At 38.0% G+C, this 11,705-nt stretch overlaps 1 protein-coding gene across 3 annotated transcripts in view; it reads left to right on the top strand.

Annotated features, from left to right (window-relative positions):
* The window catches only part of ARFGEF1 (ADP ribosylation factor guanine nucleotide exchange factor 1), an 89,744-nt gene that overhangs the window by 75,030 nt on the left and 3,009 nt on the right, over positions 1-11,705 (top strand). For all 3 annotated transcript variants that reach the window (XM_017812505.1, XM_017812504.1, XM_017812507.1), the window contains 7 exons: positions 539-674; positions 763-901; positions 6,127-6,196; positions 9,151-9,280; positions 10,119-10,258; positions 10,511-10,679; positions 11,160-11,298. In XM_017812505.1, coding sequence (XP_017667994.1) covers positions 539-674; positions 763-901; positions 6,127-6,196; positions 9,151-9,280; positions 10,119-10,258; positions 10,511-10,679; positions 11,160-11,298 — 923 coding nt within the window. The remainder of the gene's footprint in view (positions 1-538; positions 675-762; positions 902-6,126; positions 6,197-9,150; positions 9,281-10,118; positions 10,259-10,510; positions 10,680-11,159; positions 11,299-11,705) is intronic.

Raw genomic sequence — 11,705 nt, 5'->3', positions numbered from 1 at the left:
CCCCATAACCAACCCAAAAACAAACAGAAAATCCCCCCCAAACAGCACTGTGCTTTCACTGGACTCTTTTGACCTGCCAAACCAGAACAAGGTACTGTTCTGACAAAGAATTGAACAGAAATGGACCCAAAGATGGAAATTAGGTGTAAATTATTAATATTAGAGGTTTGACCAAAATTGTTGATTGTTTGGGAAGCCTTGTCTAGCTCTTTATGGAAGGACATGTCTCACTTTCCAAGTTTTTATTCTCTGGGAAATACTTAAACACAGCTTTGATGTGGTATTAAATCGTTGATCTTGTTAAAAACACTGAGACAGTTGTTTGTAGTTTTGTAGAAACTCTGTTTCTGTGGTTTTTTAAAACATGCTAGTTAGCAAAGCAAAAGTTGGGGCTCCAAGTTTTGAGGGTTTTGAGATACAGAAACAAATTGCATGTCACTAGTAAGCAATTCAAATTAGGTAAATACATGTATCCATCTATGTGTGTATCCTGAAGTGTCACCTTAAAGTTGTAACTCTTCTTTTTTTCCACTCCTAGAAAGCAGAATGGATGACAACTACTTGTAACCATGCACTTTATGCAATATGTGATGTATTCACACAGTATTTAGAAGTACTTAGTGATGTTCTTTTGGATGATATATTTGCACAGCTGTACTGGTGTGTGCAGCAAGGTAGGACTGTACCAGATTATGTTAAAACAATGTTAACATTTTACTGTGTTGAATGTGAATAAACAAATACACTGTTTGTCTTTTACAGACAATGAACAACTGGCACGATCTGGTACAAACTGTTTGGAGAATGTTGTCATCCTAAATGGTGAAAAGTTTACCCTAGAAATCTGGGATAAAACTTGCACTTGCATGCTGGATATTTTCAAAACTACAATCCCTCACGCGTAAGACAGCTGCTAATATTTATATTTTCTAAAATAGTTCAACTAAATTACTTACCGATTTCAAATTCTCAGATGTCTCATAGATGGGGTGAACAAAAAGCTGTTATGTGTGGACTAAAGAGAAACAGACTTTCTTGGAACATAATGATAAGTTAGGTACTAGGTGTACTTTTGTATTATAAATAATAAACTGTTAAAACCTAAAATGCTATATAGGAGATGAGAATTTTTGAGATGACCCTCAAAATGTAACTTGATTCAATTTGACAATGTTGGATTTTTTGGAAATATACTGTCTGATTTTTTTTGTTATTTTCTTTTTTGTAATAGAATAATGCTATTGATAGGCAGACTTTGCTGTTTGTAATTACATGTGAAGCTTTTTCCACTGTGGGGATGCGGGGGTGACAAACAGAAGATTTTTGGGTGAGGAGGAAGGGGGAGCTGTTTAAGGATCTTCTCCACTCAAGAGACCTGCACCTGGAAGGTTTAAGTCTAGGAGAAGTAGCGTGGGAACTGTAACATTCTGTCTTTCCCTCAGGCTGTTCTTGCTGAAACATGAATTTTCTGTGAAGGAAGATACCTGCAGGCTGTGTAAAACTTCAAAGCTTCCTTTCCCACAGACTTGGGGGAAGGGAGATAAGAAGAGAAAATAAAAACAGTACAAGAGCAGCCTAGTGGGCATCTGCACATGCGTCAGGCCTTTGATATGTGAGGCAGGAGACCTGCTCTGTGTGTGTATTTCTCACCAGGCTGTGAACTTTTACAGTGCCTTGTAGCGTTTCCGGTTTCCAATTAAAGTTCCCTCAGTGTTTTAGCTAAGGCTTAGTTCTCCGGTTACCTGCATGCATATCAAGTCTTACATCCACAAAATACTAAAATACTTCAGATTTAAGTCTCTGTGGTTGATGGTTAACTTCCATCATATGTTTGTGAATCCTAATCTTTTTATGAAAATGATCTTGCATAATTAGTAACTCTTTCCCTTCATGTTATAACTAATGTGAAGCTTCTTGAAACAAGGCTTCCCCATTCAGAGGATTATCTTATACATATGCATCAGAGGGCAGAGTAACAAAAAATCATGTCCAGCATCATGCCAAAGTTGAGGGGTTTTTTTTCCCTGTGCTACCAACACTGAGATGAAACACTACTTGTTTTCATATCTGATGTTATTATTTGTTCTGTGTCTGTCAGCTAGTTCATGGCCTTTGCTTCTGGGACCTAGTTCAGGCCTGAAGAAAACTGAAGCAAAAGGAGCCTTCTGCGTGTCAGTCTTTCCTTAATTTTAGAGTTGTGTATCAGATAGCACTCAAAGAGAGCTTCATTAACAGAAAAAATCCAAAACAGATTCATTCATTAACAGATAAAATCTGTCACTACCTCACCTACTTTTTTTATGTGAGTAGTTATGAATTAATTCCATCCAAAAATAATACTGAAATAAAGCTGAAACACTCGGGAGCTAGCAAGATATTTTTTCTGCATTTTGGTAACTGCCAGAGATAAAATTTGAAACCAAATCTCTGGATGTAAAAGTCCAGTTGAATTAGCCCTAAATTACTGTGTCCCATACTTGAAAAGATTTTGAAGTAAATAGTCACTAGCAGAATATTTGCTTTGATTTCAGCACACAGTCAAAACTTATTTTTCTGGATGTTCTTATAGTTGAATATTAGAAACCTTTCTGCAGCAGTATTTTGGATATCTTAATATTTAGACACATTCAAAATGCTCTTCTTGCCCTTAGTTATATCTGATTTGAAATATGTGCATTATTCCCTTTGATTATGGCTCTTCTGCTTTTCAAATAGGTTATTTTTCCTGGGAGAATATCTGACTCCTTCCATAGATTTCCAGTCTTCTCATCTCCTTTTTTCATCTTTCTGTGCCTTCTTTTGAGAACTTCATTATGTTATTCCTTCTTTTATTTCTTGGAGGTTCCCATCTTTTGCAGGATAGAGTAAATCTTATATTTTATATGAGAGTAATCCCTTGAGCATATGTAATTCATCTCCTTTTCTGTGGTGAAAGTACACCAGCAATTGTTGGGTGACAAAAAACTGCTCAAAAGTGTCTTTTCACTTTGACCATATTTAATTAAAGCCAAACAATATGCAGGTATTTGTAATTTTAATGGAGACTTTGTACTCATCTTTTTTTCCTTCTCTTTATGAGTCCTAGGAGGATAGTTCTTTTTTTTTCCTCTCTTTTTATGGGATCTAGTTCTTTTTCTGTGACTCCTGGTTTGGCTGAAATCCCATATTTGTATTTCTTAGTCCCTCTATTAGCCTTATTTTTGCAACAAAGCTTTTCCTTTTATTTTTGCAACGGAGCTTTTTCTGCCCTCCCAGCCTTAATTTTTTATTACTTTTTTTTTGACAATGCAGTTTTAATACCCAGCTTTTTGTGAAGGCTGCCTCAGTACTTAGAGAAGAAGGCAAATGATGCTTTTACTTCTGTTTACCCATATGCAGAAGTAACACAATAGTTAATGTTGAATTGAAGAGGACAAGTCTCACAGTGGTATATATGAAAACTTTCTGGGCAGGTGCTTTAATTGCTAATAGTCTTGAAATAGTCAGATGCTACGAATCTCTGGAGTGTAAAGTATCTTCTGGCAGAGGTTCTTATAACTGTGATCAGATAGGGTAACATATGTTCTTTATTAGCATTCATATAAAACATCTCCCAAGTATTGTGTAACTAACTTATTCAATTTAAGAGCTGCAACATTGGCTGCGGGAGTTCTTAGTTGCAGTATCAGTATCAGCCTCTGCTGGTTCTTGGCAAGTTACTTTCTTGCAAAGAGAGATGAACATATTATTTCCTTGTTTTGAAAATGTGGTACTGGAATATTTACTCAGCTACCAATTCCAGCAAGGATCACTCACTAGAAAACCACAAACTGTACTACTGCCAAGCTTCTACAGAATCATTGAGGTGTTGATAGCTGAAGGTACTAATACAGAATGACACAGAATGGCTAAAGTTGGAAGGGGCTCTGGAGGTTGTCTGATCCAACCCCTGTGCTAAGGCATGGCCACCCAGAGCAGTTTTCCCGGGATCGTATTTTGGCTTTTGGATATCTCCAAGAAGTGAAGCCCCACAGCTGTTTTTGGCAACCTGTGCCAGTGCTTGGTCACAGTCACAGTGAAAAAGTGTTCCCTGATATTCATATGGAACCTTCTGTGTTTCAGTTTGTACCATTGCCTCTGGTCTTGGCACTGCAAATCACTGGAAAAAGCCTGGCTCTGTCCTCTTTGCTCTGTCCTTTCAGATATTTATATATGTTGATGAGATGCCCTGAGCCTTCTTTTCACCAACCTGGACAGTCCCAGCTCTCTCAGCCTTTCCTTATAGGAGACATGCTCCAGTCCCTTCACCACCTTTGTGGCCTTTTTCTGGACCCTCCCCAGTAGGTCCATGTCTCTTATACTGGGAGCCCAGGACTGGACACAGTGCTGAGCAGAGGGGCAGGATCCCCTCCCTCTCCTCATGTAGCCCAGGATACCATTTTCTTTCTTTGCAGCAAGGGCACACTGCTGACTCATGTCCAACCTGATATCCGCCGGGATCCCCAGGGCTTTCTCTGTTATGCTGCTTTCCATTTGGGCAGCTCCCAGCATGTCCTGGTGCATGGGGTTGTTCCCCCCCAAATGAAGAACTTTGCACTTCACCCCTGTTGAACTGCACAAGGTTCCCATCAGCCCGTTTCTCCAGCCTGTTCAGATCCATCTGGATGCATCATGACCCTCTGGTATATCAGCCACTCCTCCTACTTTTGTTTCTTCAGCAAACTTGCTGAAGTCTGCTCTGCCCTATCACCCAGATCATTCATTAAGATGTTGAACGGAACTGGACCCGGTATTGCTCCCTGGGATGTACCAGTGGACTCCAACTAGATTTTATGCCCCTTGTCACCATCCTCTTAGCTTCTAGGCTGTTCAGCCAGTTTTTGATCCACCTCACTGTTTGCTCATCCAGCCCATAGTTTGTTAGCTTATTTTAATGGTTTTTTTTTATTTTTATTTTTGTTTAAGTTCTGTTTCTAGATTTTGTCGATGAAAATTTTCTGAAGCTTCATGAGAGCAAGTCTTGGCTTGCTGGTGCTGAGACAGCCATCCTGAATGCCTTCTTGTCCTCAAGAAATTCAAGAGTTAGAATTGATTCCTTGCACAAATTATGATGGTCTGGCCTCTACTGGCTCATAACGGCTCATTATTCCAAGACCTCAATTTGTGTCCTTGTAGCTTTCAAGAATCAGTTCAGTTCTCTGTTCTACTTTATTTGTTGTCTCATTACATGCCTCAAGATTTTATATTTCCTTATCTCCAGTTTGTCTTTCTAGTTATCTGATCTTTAGTTGTCTGGAGATCAGTGATACATTAATTTAGGAACCTTAACACAGTGAGAAAAGGCTCTTCCATCATGCGTTGCCTCACACAGACTGAAACTAAATAGTTTGAGATCTTAATGATGACAAATAACTTTAATTTTACTTTGTAGTGGATAGATTTGAAGAAAAAGAGATAATGGGACCACTTAAGTTGTTTAATCCAGTTTTCCTCGATTCTTGGCAAGCACAGACAGCTTCAATAGGTTACAATCAATGTAGAAATTTTTTAGTGCTTAAGGTGAAGATTTTCAAGACAGCAACATCTGTAGGAAATCAGCAGAGAATGACCAGTATTGTCAGTGACTTGATACCATGTAACAGCAATGAATCTGAAGTGAAAATGGAAACACAGTGCTGGAACATACCCCACACAGAGGATGCAAAACATTTCCAGATATTCATGCAGATTTGTTCTGAGGTAGATTAATTCCTTATTCTAGGTAAAGCTTAAGGCAGTGTGGGAGAACAGAGCCCACTAATGGCACTAGAACACTGCCTTAAACCAAATCCACTATTTCTGAGAAAAATTACTTCACCTCTACATAATCCAGTTGTCCGTCCAAAGTATCTGGCACAAACATTGAAGTTCAAAAACCACAATACTTATATTTTTCAATTTGTGTGAAAGAAAAATGTGTGTACTTAGAACTGAAATTAGTTTATTAATTTGTGGAAGTATCTATATCATGCTCTTTTAATGTTTAGCTTCCATTAATTAAATTAATAGAAACAAAAACCCCACCATGTTGAAGTGGACTTTTTAGAGTGTTGGTTCTGATTTGTACTTCAAACTTAGTAAATTTGGTATTGATTTTGTGTTTTAAAGGCTGCTGACTTGGCGACCCGTTGCAGGGGAGTTTGGCTCTGGCTCTCCCTCTGATGCAAAAGAAAAACTGGTAAGCTGCTGAAATAAATACTTTAAGATTGCAAGAGCTGGGTATCATTGTGTTGTGATGAAGAATAAGTTCAAAATATACATTTTTCAATTATGATTTACTTGAAAACTTTTTTTCCAACTAGAGTTCTATTTAGTGCTTTAAAATAACAAGGAATTAATTGATAAAGAATTACATATTTGTTTGCAGTAGACATAGCTTCCAGAAGTTGGCTTTAGGTAGTTACTTGTGTTTGTTTTAGGTCATGTTCTGTGTCTCATAGTTTCTCTAATACTGTATTTAGGCTTTAAGTTGTTTCCTGTTTTGGGTCATGTTTTTTTTTTCATTTTGATACATTGGCAAGATGAGAAAATGGTAAAGGGGGATAGAATGACAGATTGACTTCTTTTTTTTTTTTCTTCAGATTTTCTCTGGTAATAAGAACTTAAACGTCAGTGTTTAAAATAGAAAATCTGTATAACCATGAGATTGCTTAGCACTGATTGAATAAACTGAGGTATAATTTGGATTTACCTACAGGTTGACAGCCCTGTAGCTACTTTACTACTGATGAGAATTAGTTTGTCTTTTGAAATTCCCACAAGATTGCTGCATAAAGTTCTTCATAGATTAATGAAGCATTTGATAACAGTTGTTCAAGGATAATGGTCCCAAATGAGCTCTACCAAGAAAGTCCGACTCCCTCCATTTGTCTTTATGGAGTGTTACCATAATTTAATTGAAATGGAGTGTAAATGTTTGTGATGACCAGTTCTCATTGTATAGGTATTGTACATTCATGCTATATTATGCATGACTCTTTTATAGTGGTTTGATGTGTAAAATGTTTGATCTAAACATTGGCTACATTTTTGATCCATGCTATCCAATGATAGCATGCATATATGGCAGATATATTAAATGTCTTAGTCTTGAGTAAATTGAAGGATCTTTCCTCTTTGAAATAGCTTTAACATGAATGTTTTCAAAAATTTTTTTCATCTTCAGTGTAAAAAACACTTTGCAACTTCAAAATTAACAGAACTTATAGAATAAATAGTATTAAAGGAGAAATACTTTGGATCTTTTTGGTAGGATAGATTTTTTTGCAGGCTTTAGATAATTTCGTCTCATTTTTCTTTAGGTAGTTCAAATATGATGGAGAGTTTTGCTATGTATAGACATGATACTTATTAAAATATATATTTATACTTAGTAGTGGTGAAATCCTTGGTTTATACTGGTATGAGAAGTCGATACATTCCTTATAGGAACTATATGCGTAGATTTAAGTCTTGCTAACAGCACAATCAAGGGTATTAATGTGTAGTCTTCAGTGGCACTTATGGAACAAGTGCCGATAGAAATACTGGGTTATTGAGTGGGACATTATTTTGTATACACATATAGATAGATATAGATAGATAGATAGATAGATAGATAGATATCTCTCTATATCACAGTTGGAAGGGACCAACAATGATCATCAAGTCCAACTCCTGGCCCTGCACAGGACCATCCCCAAGAGTCATACTACATGCCTGAGAGTATCATCTAAATGCTTCTTGAACTCTGTCGGGCTGGTGCTGTGATCACTTCCCTGGAGAGCCTGTTCCAGTGCCCAACCACCCTCTGGGTGAAGAACCTTTTTTTAATGTTCAACCTAAGCCTCCTCTGACACAACATCAGGCCATTCCCTTGAGTCCTGTTACTGGTCACCATATATGTCTGTGTATAGATATGTGCTTTGCAGTTAATGATAGCATATTTTGTTATTAATTACATTTTCCTCTTTCAATGAATGCTTTCTGAAATGAAAACAATAGGTATTAATTTTAATACTTTACGTTCAACTTGTCAAGAAGGAAGATATTTATTAAAACATAAAACAAAACTTCAACAATTTCTCTTCTAAAGTCACTGAGTTCTAGTTCGCAAGGTAAGACAGTAACAGGGAGAATTAGAACACGTTGCAGAAGTCTGCTGAAGCAGCTCTCTGGCAAAAGAATTTTAAATTAGTGTATTTTTGTGATACAAATGTATTCTCCTCCATCATTTCACTGTGGTAAATTCCTGTATCATCCACAGACGTGTTAGGAGCTTATGGTTCAGAACACTCAAGGGAGTAAAGGCGAGTAAAGATGAAAGTCTCATGATACTTCATATTGCTTGGACTTGTCATTTAAGAGCTGTATGTTCACATTTTCACCAGTTATAAAGGAAAACAGTTTCTCACAGAAAGTCTTGAGGAGTTTTTTCACTGTAGAACAGGGTTGAGCCTGCGCAGTGGATTTTTTAGGTGAGACACAGTGTCCGCGGAACTGAGCCCACCCTTTAATCCCAAGGTTCATCTGCCGGGGCCGAGCGAGCTTGGACAGTGGCAGCGAGATCCTCAGGACGTGGGTTTGTTTAGAGTGACCTTCTCTTAGATGGATGGCCTTACAGGGCTAAGTGAGCTCCATCTGCCTGGGTTTGGGAATTAGAGTTGTCCTTCTCCTAAGATGATTGCCAGAAGGCTAGTGAGCCCATCCTGCCCATGGACATATTATATCTGACCCTACGGTTTTGACCTGTCTGGCATGGGAGACCCTGCCAACAGCATGTACCATCGCCAGCATAGCTCGCAACCTCATAGGGGCAACCTTGCAGCAAACCTCGTACACTTCACCTGGTAAAAGCCAAACTGTTGGCTGACACACTAAATGGTTGAGTGGAATACAAAAACCTATCTGCAAAATACATTAACTTTTCTGTGTAATTAAATATTTGTTGCTTGTTAAATTTTCAAATCTTTCTTATTAGGTCATCTTTTTCATGCATCTTTCATGAATGATAATATCAAATAAGACCAAAATGAACAAAAGTGCAGTGTTGAAACAGCAAACATCTTAAGCTGTGAAGAGCACAGCACTATTGACAATTGCTTGCCAAAGTTTTTTGTAAGTTAATTTTTTTTTTTTTGGCTTTGTTTTCAGGATACAATCTCACAGAAGTCAGTAGATATTCATGATTCCATTCAGCCTAGACCTTCAGATGGACGGCCATATCAGCCCAGCACAGGGGCCACAGTAGGTGAAGAAACAAGTAAAACCAGGCCAATACCAAGTGCGTGCTTTGTAGTGACTTGGCATTTTATCTCTTTTAAGAGTAGTATTTAGCAGATGTTTGATATCTGTAGAAACATGACAAGGAGAAAATCCTTGTTTGCATTTTTGTCATCATGTAGTGTTTCAGAACTCTGTTGGATTCCTGTGGGTCCACACTTTTGACCTATGTTTTAAAAATCAAGAGTTCAGCTGCTAACTTGCAGGCTTTTTACCGAAAGCAAAATATTAAAAATAGTATTCTCCTTACAATGCTATGTAAACAAGTAATAATTTTTTTTGTCTTAGGAGCAAAGATTTTTCAGTGCAAAATGCAACAGAAGCTGTAGTTGAAAATACAGCTGTAGAATGTAGCTGTAAAATCCTGTCTGTGATTTGAAGAGAATATATGAAACCCTTAAGATAACCTGTGCAAAGTTATGTGTTAGTGCTTAAATGCTCATGACTATGGTGCTATCAGTACTTCCCACAAGTGCAAGCAAACAATGGTACCAGTACTGTCCTAAGCCTCCTGCCTGTGACAGCCTCAGCCTCAGGTTCTTGCTATTGCACTGATAGTAAGATCCAAGTCACTCATTTTGGTGATTTTTAGATAACATTGAATATTTGTCCAATATATCACAGATGACTTCAGGAAATATTTTTTTAAGATGTGCCAATTGTTAACATGATCATAAGTTCTGGTTTTAGTGGTTCGAGACTGGTGGCTTCCAGGTTTGTTTTATGAATACACTTGAAGTCAAACTGTTCTTCAACTTACCCTCAAAATAGCTCAAAAAAAGAAAAAAGTATTGCAGTTCCCTAGTTAACAAGTAGTTTTCTTTTTCTTTCCTTTAAAGAATTTCCAGAACAGAAATTATTTGCTGCTCTTTTGATCAAATGCGTTGTACAGCTAGAACTCATTCAGACGATCGACAACATTGTGTTCTTCCCAGCAACTAGCAAAAAAGAGGATGCAGAGAATCTAGCAGCAGCACAGGTAAGTAGAACAGATAAGTTTCTCTCTTTTTAACAGCTTTTCCTCTGGTGGATAAAGTTTCATAAATTCTTACAGTGTCTGCTAATTTACAGTTTTTAGTTGCACTTGAGATCTTCTCCAACTTGCATTAAATTGCTTTTGCTGTGCCAGGGCAGCAGGGTAGGATTGAGTTATCACAAGAGCTTGCTGAACACAGTTTTGAATTTTTACTTGAAATCCTTGGGTTTTTTCCTTTTTTTTTTTTTTTAATAGAGAGATGCTGTAGATTTTGATGTCCACGTGGATACACAAGATCAAGGGATGTATCGTTTTCTGACATCACAGCAACTTTTCAAACTTCTGGATTGTCTGTTGGAATCTCACAGATTTGCTAAAGCATTTAATTCAAACAATGAACAGAGAACTGCTCTCTGGAAAGCAGGTGAGTCAGTCATCTTGGGGAAATACTTAGTGACAGGGTGCTACTGTGCTTTTAAAGTCAAAACTACTTAGAAGCTGAATGTAAAAATTGAGTATCAGACTTTAGCTTTATGACCTTGGGATTCTTAAGGGAAGGAGACCTCATGTGTGCAGGTGCAAATATCTTCCTGCTTTCCTAAAATTTAAGGTTTCACTAAGTTACAGCTGCCAATGTGAGTCGCATGCTTGGAAGCTGCAGGCACAAACACAGGTTTCACAGCTAATTGGAAGCTTATGTACAAATGGGTGTCAAACACAATTGTGGCATATATAAATAGGTTCATTTGTAGCAGTGCTCCACTGTACTTAATGTCATGAGAAATTAATTACCCAGGGTCATTCTTCTAACTGTCTACGTCCAGAAAATGCTTAGATTTTTGGTTCAGCTGACATTCTCCCTAACAGTCCCCCACTTCTAAATGGATGCTTGGAATTTCTCTAGGTTTCAAAGGCAAATCAAAGCCTAACCTCCTGAAGCAGGAGACGAGCAGCCTGGCCTGTGGGTTGCGCATTCTGTTCCGTATGTACATGGACGAAAGCCGTACCAGTGCGTGGGAGGAAGTCCAGCATAGACTATTAAAGTAAGATCCATGTAGCTGAACCTGTTGATGTTGTTTCTGATGTTAAAGGAGTTTTTTTTATTTAAAAGGATACACCTTCTCTGAGGTAAATTTCCTAGAGCTAATGTGCGCGGTGGTGGTCACAGCTAACACTAAGAGTTTTTATGTGCTGTGGAGGGTGCTGTGCCTCCAGCTACTGATGCTGTCTCTGCTTTTTGTTCGCATTACACGTTTTGCTGGAGAGAACAAAGGGTTTGTCACCTTTTTTTGTATCATGTGGGTAGGTGGGGGCTTGTTACAGCTCCTCTTTAAAAAGGAAGGCAACTGTCACCTGAACGCTGGGATTTTTTGTTTCAGTAACCTCAGGTATTTTAGGGAATTGACACTTCTCATCTGCAGAAATAGACGCTGGGGTTGAGCAGCTTTGT

Source organism: Lepidothrix coronata, unplaced genomic scaffold, assembly GCF_001604755.1.
Source record: "Lepidothrix coronata isolate B3197 unplaced genomic scaffold, Lepidothrix_coronata-1.0 Scaffold36, whole genome shotgun sequence".
In the NCBI taxonomy this organism is placed as follows: Eukaryota; Metazoa; Chordata; class Aves; order Passeriformes; family Pipridae; genus Lepidothrix; species Lepidothrix coronata.
The sequence above is the reverse complement of the archived record's forward strand: the minus strand, read 5'-3'. Positions and strand labels throughout refer to the sequence as shown.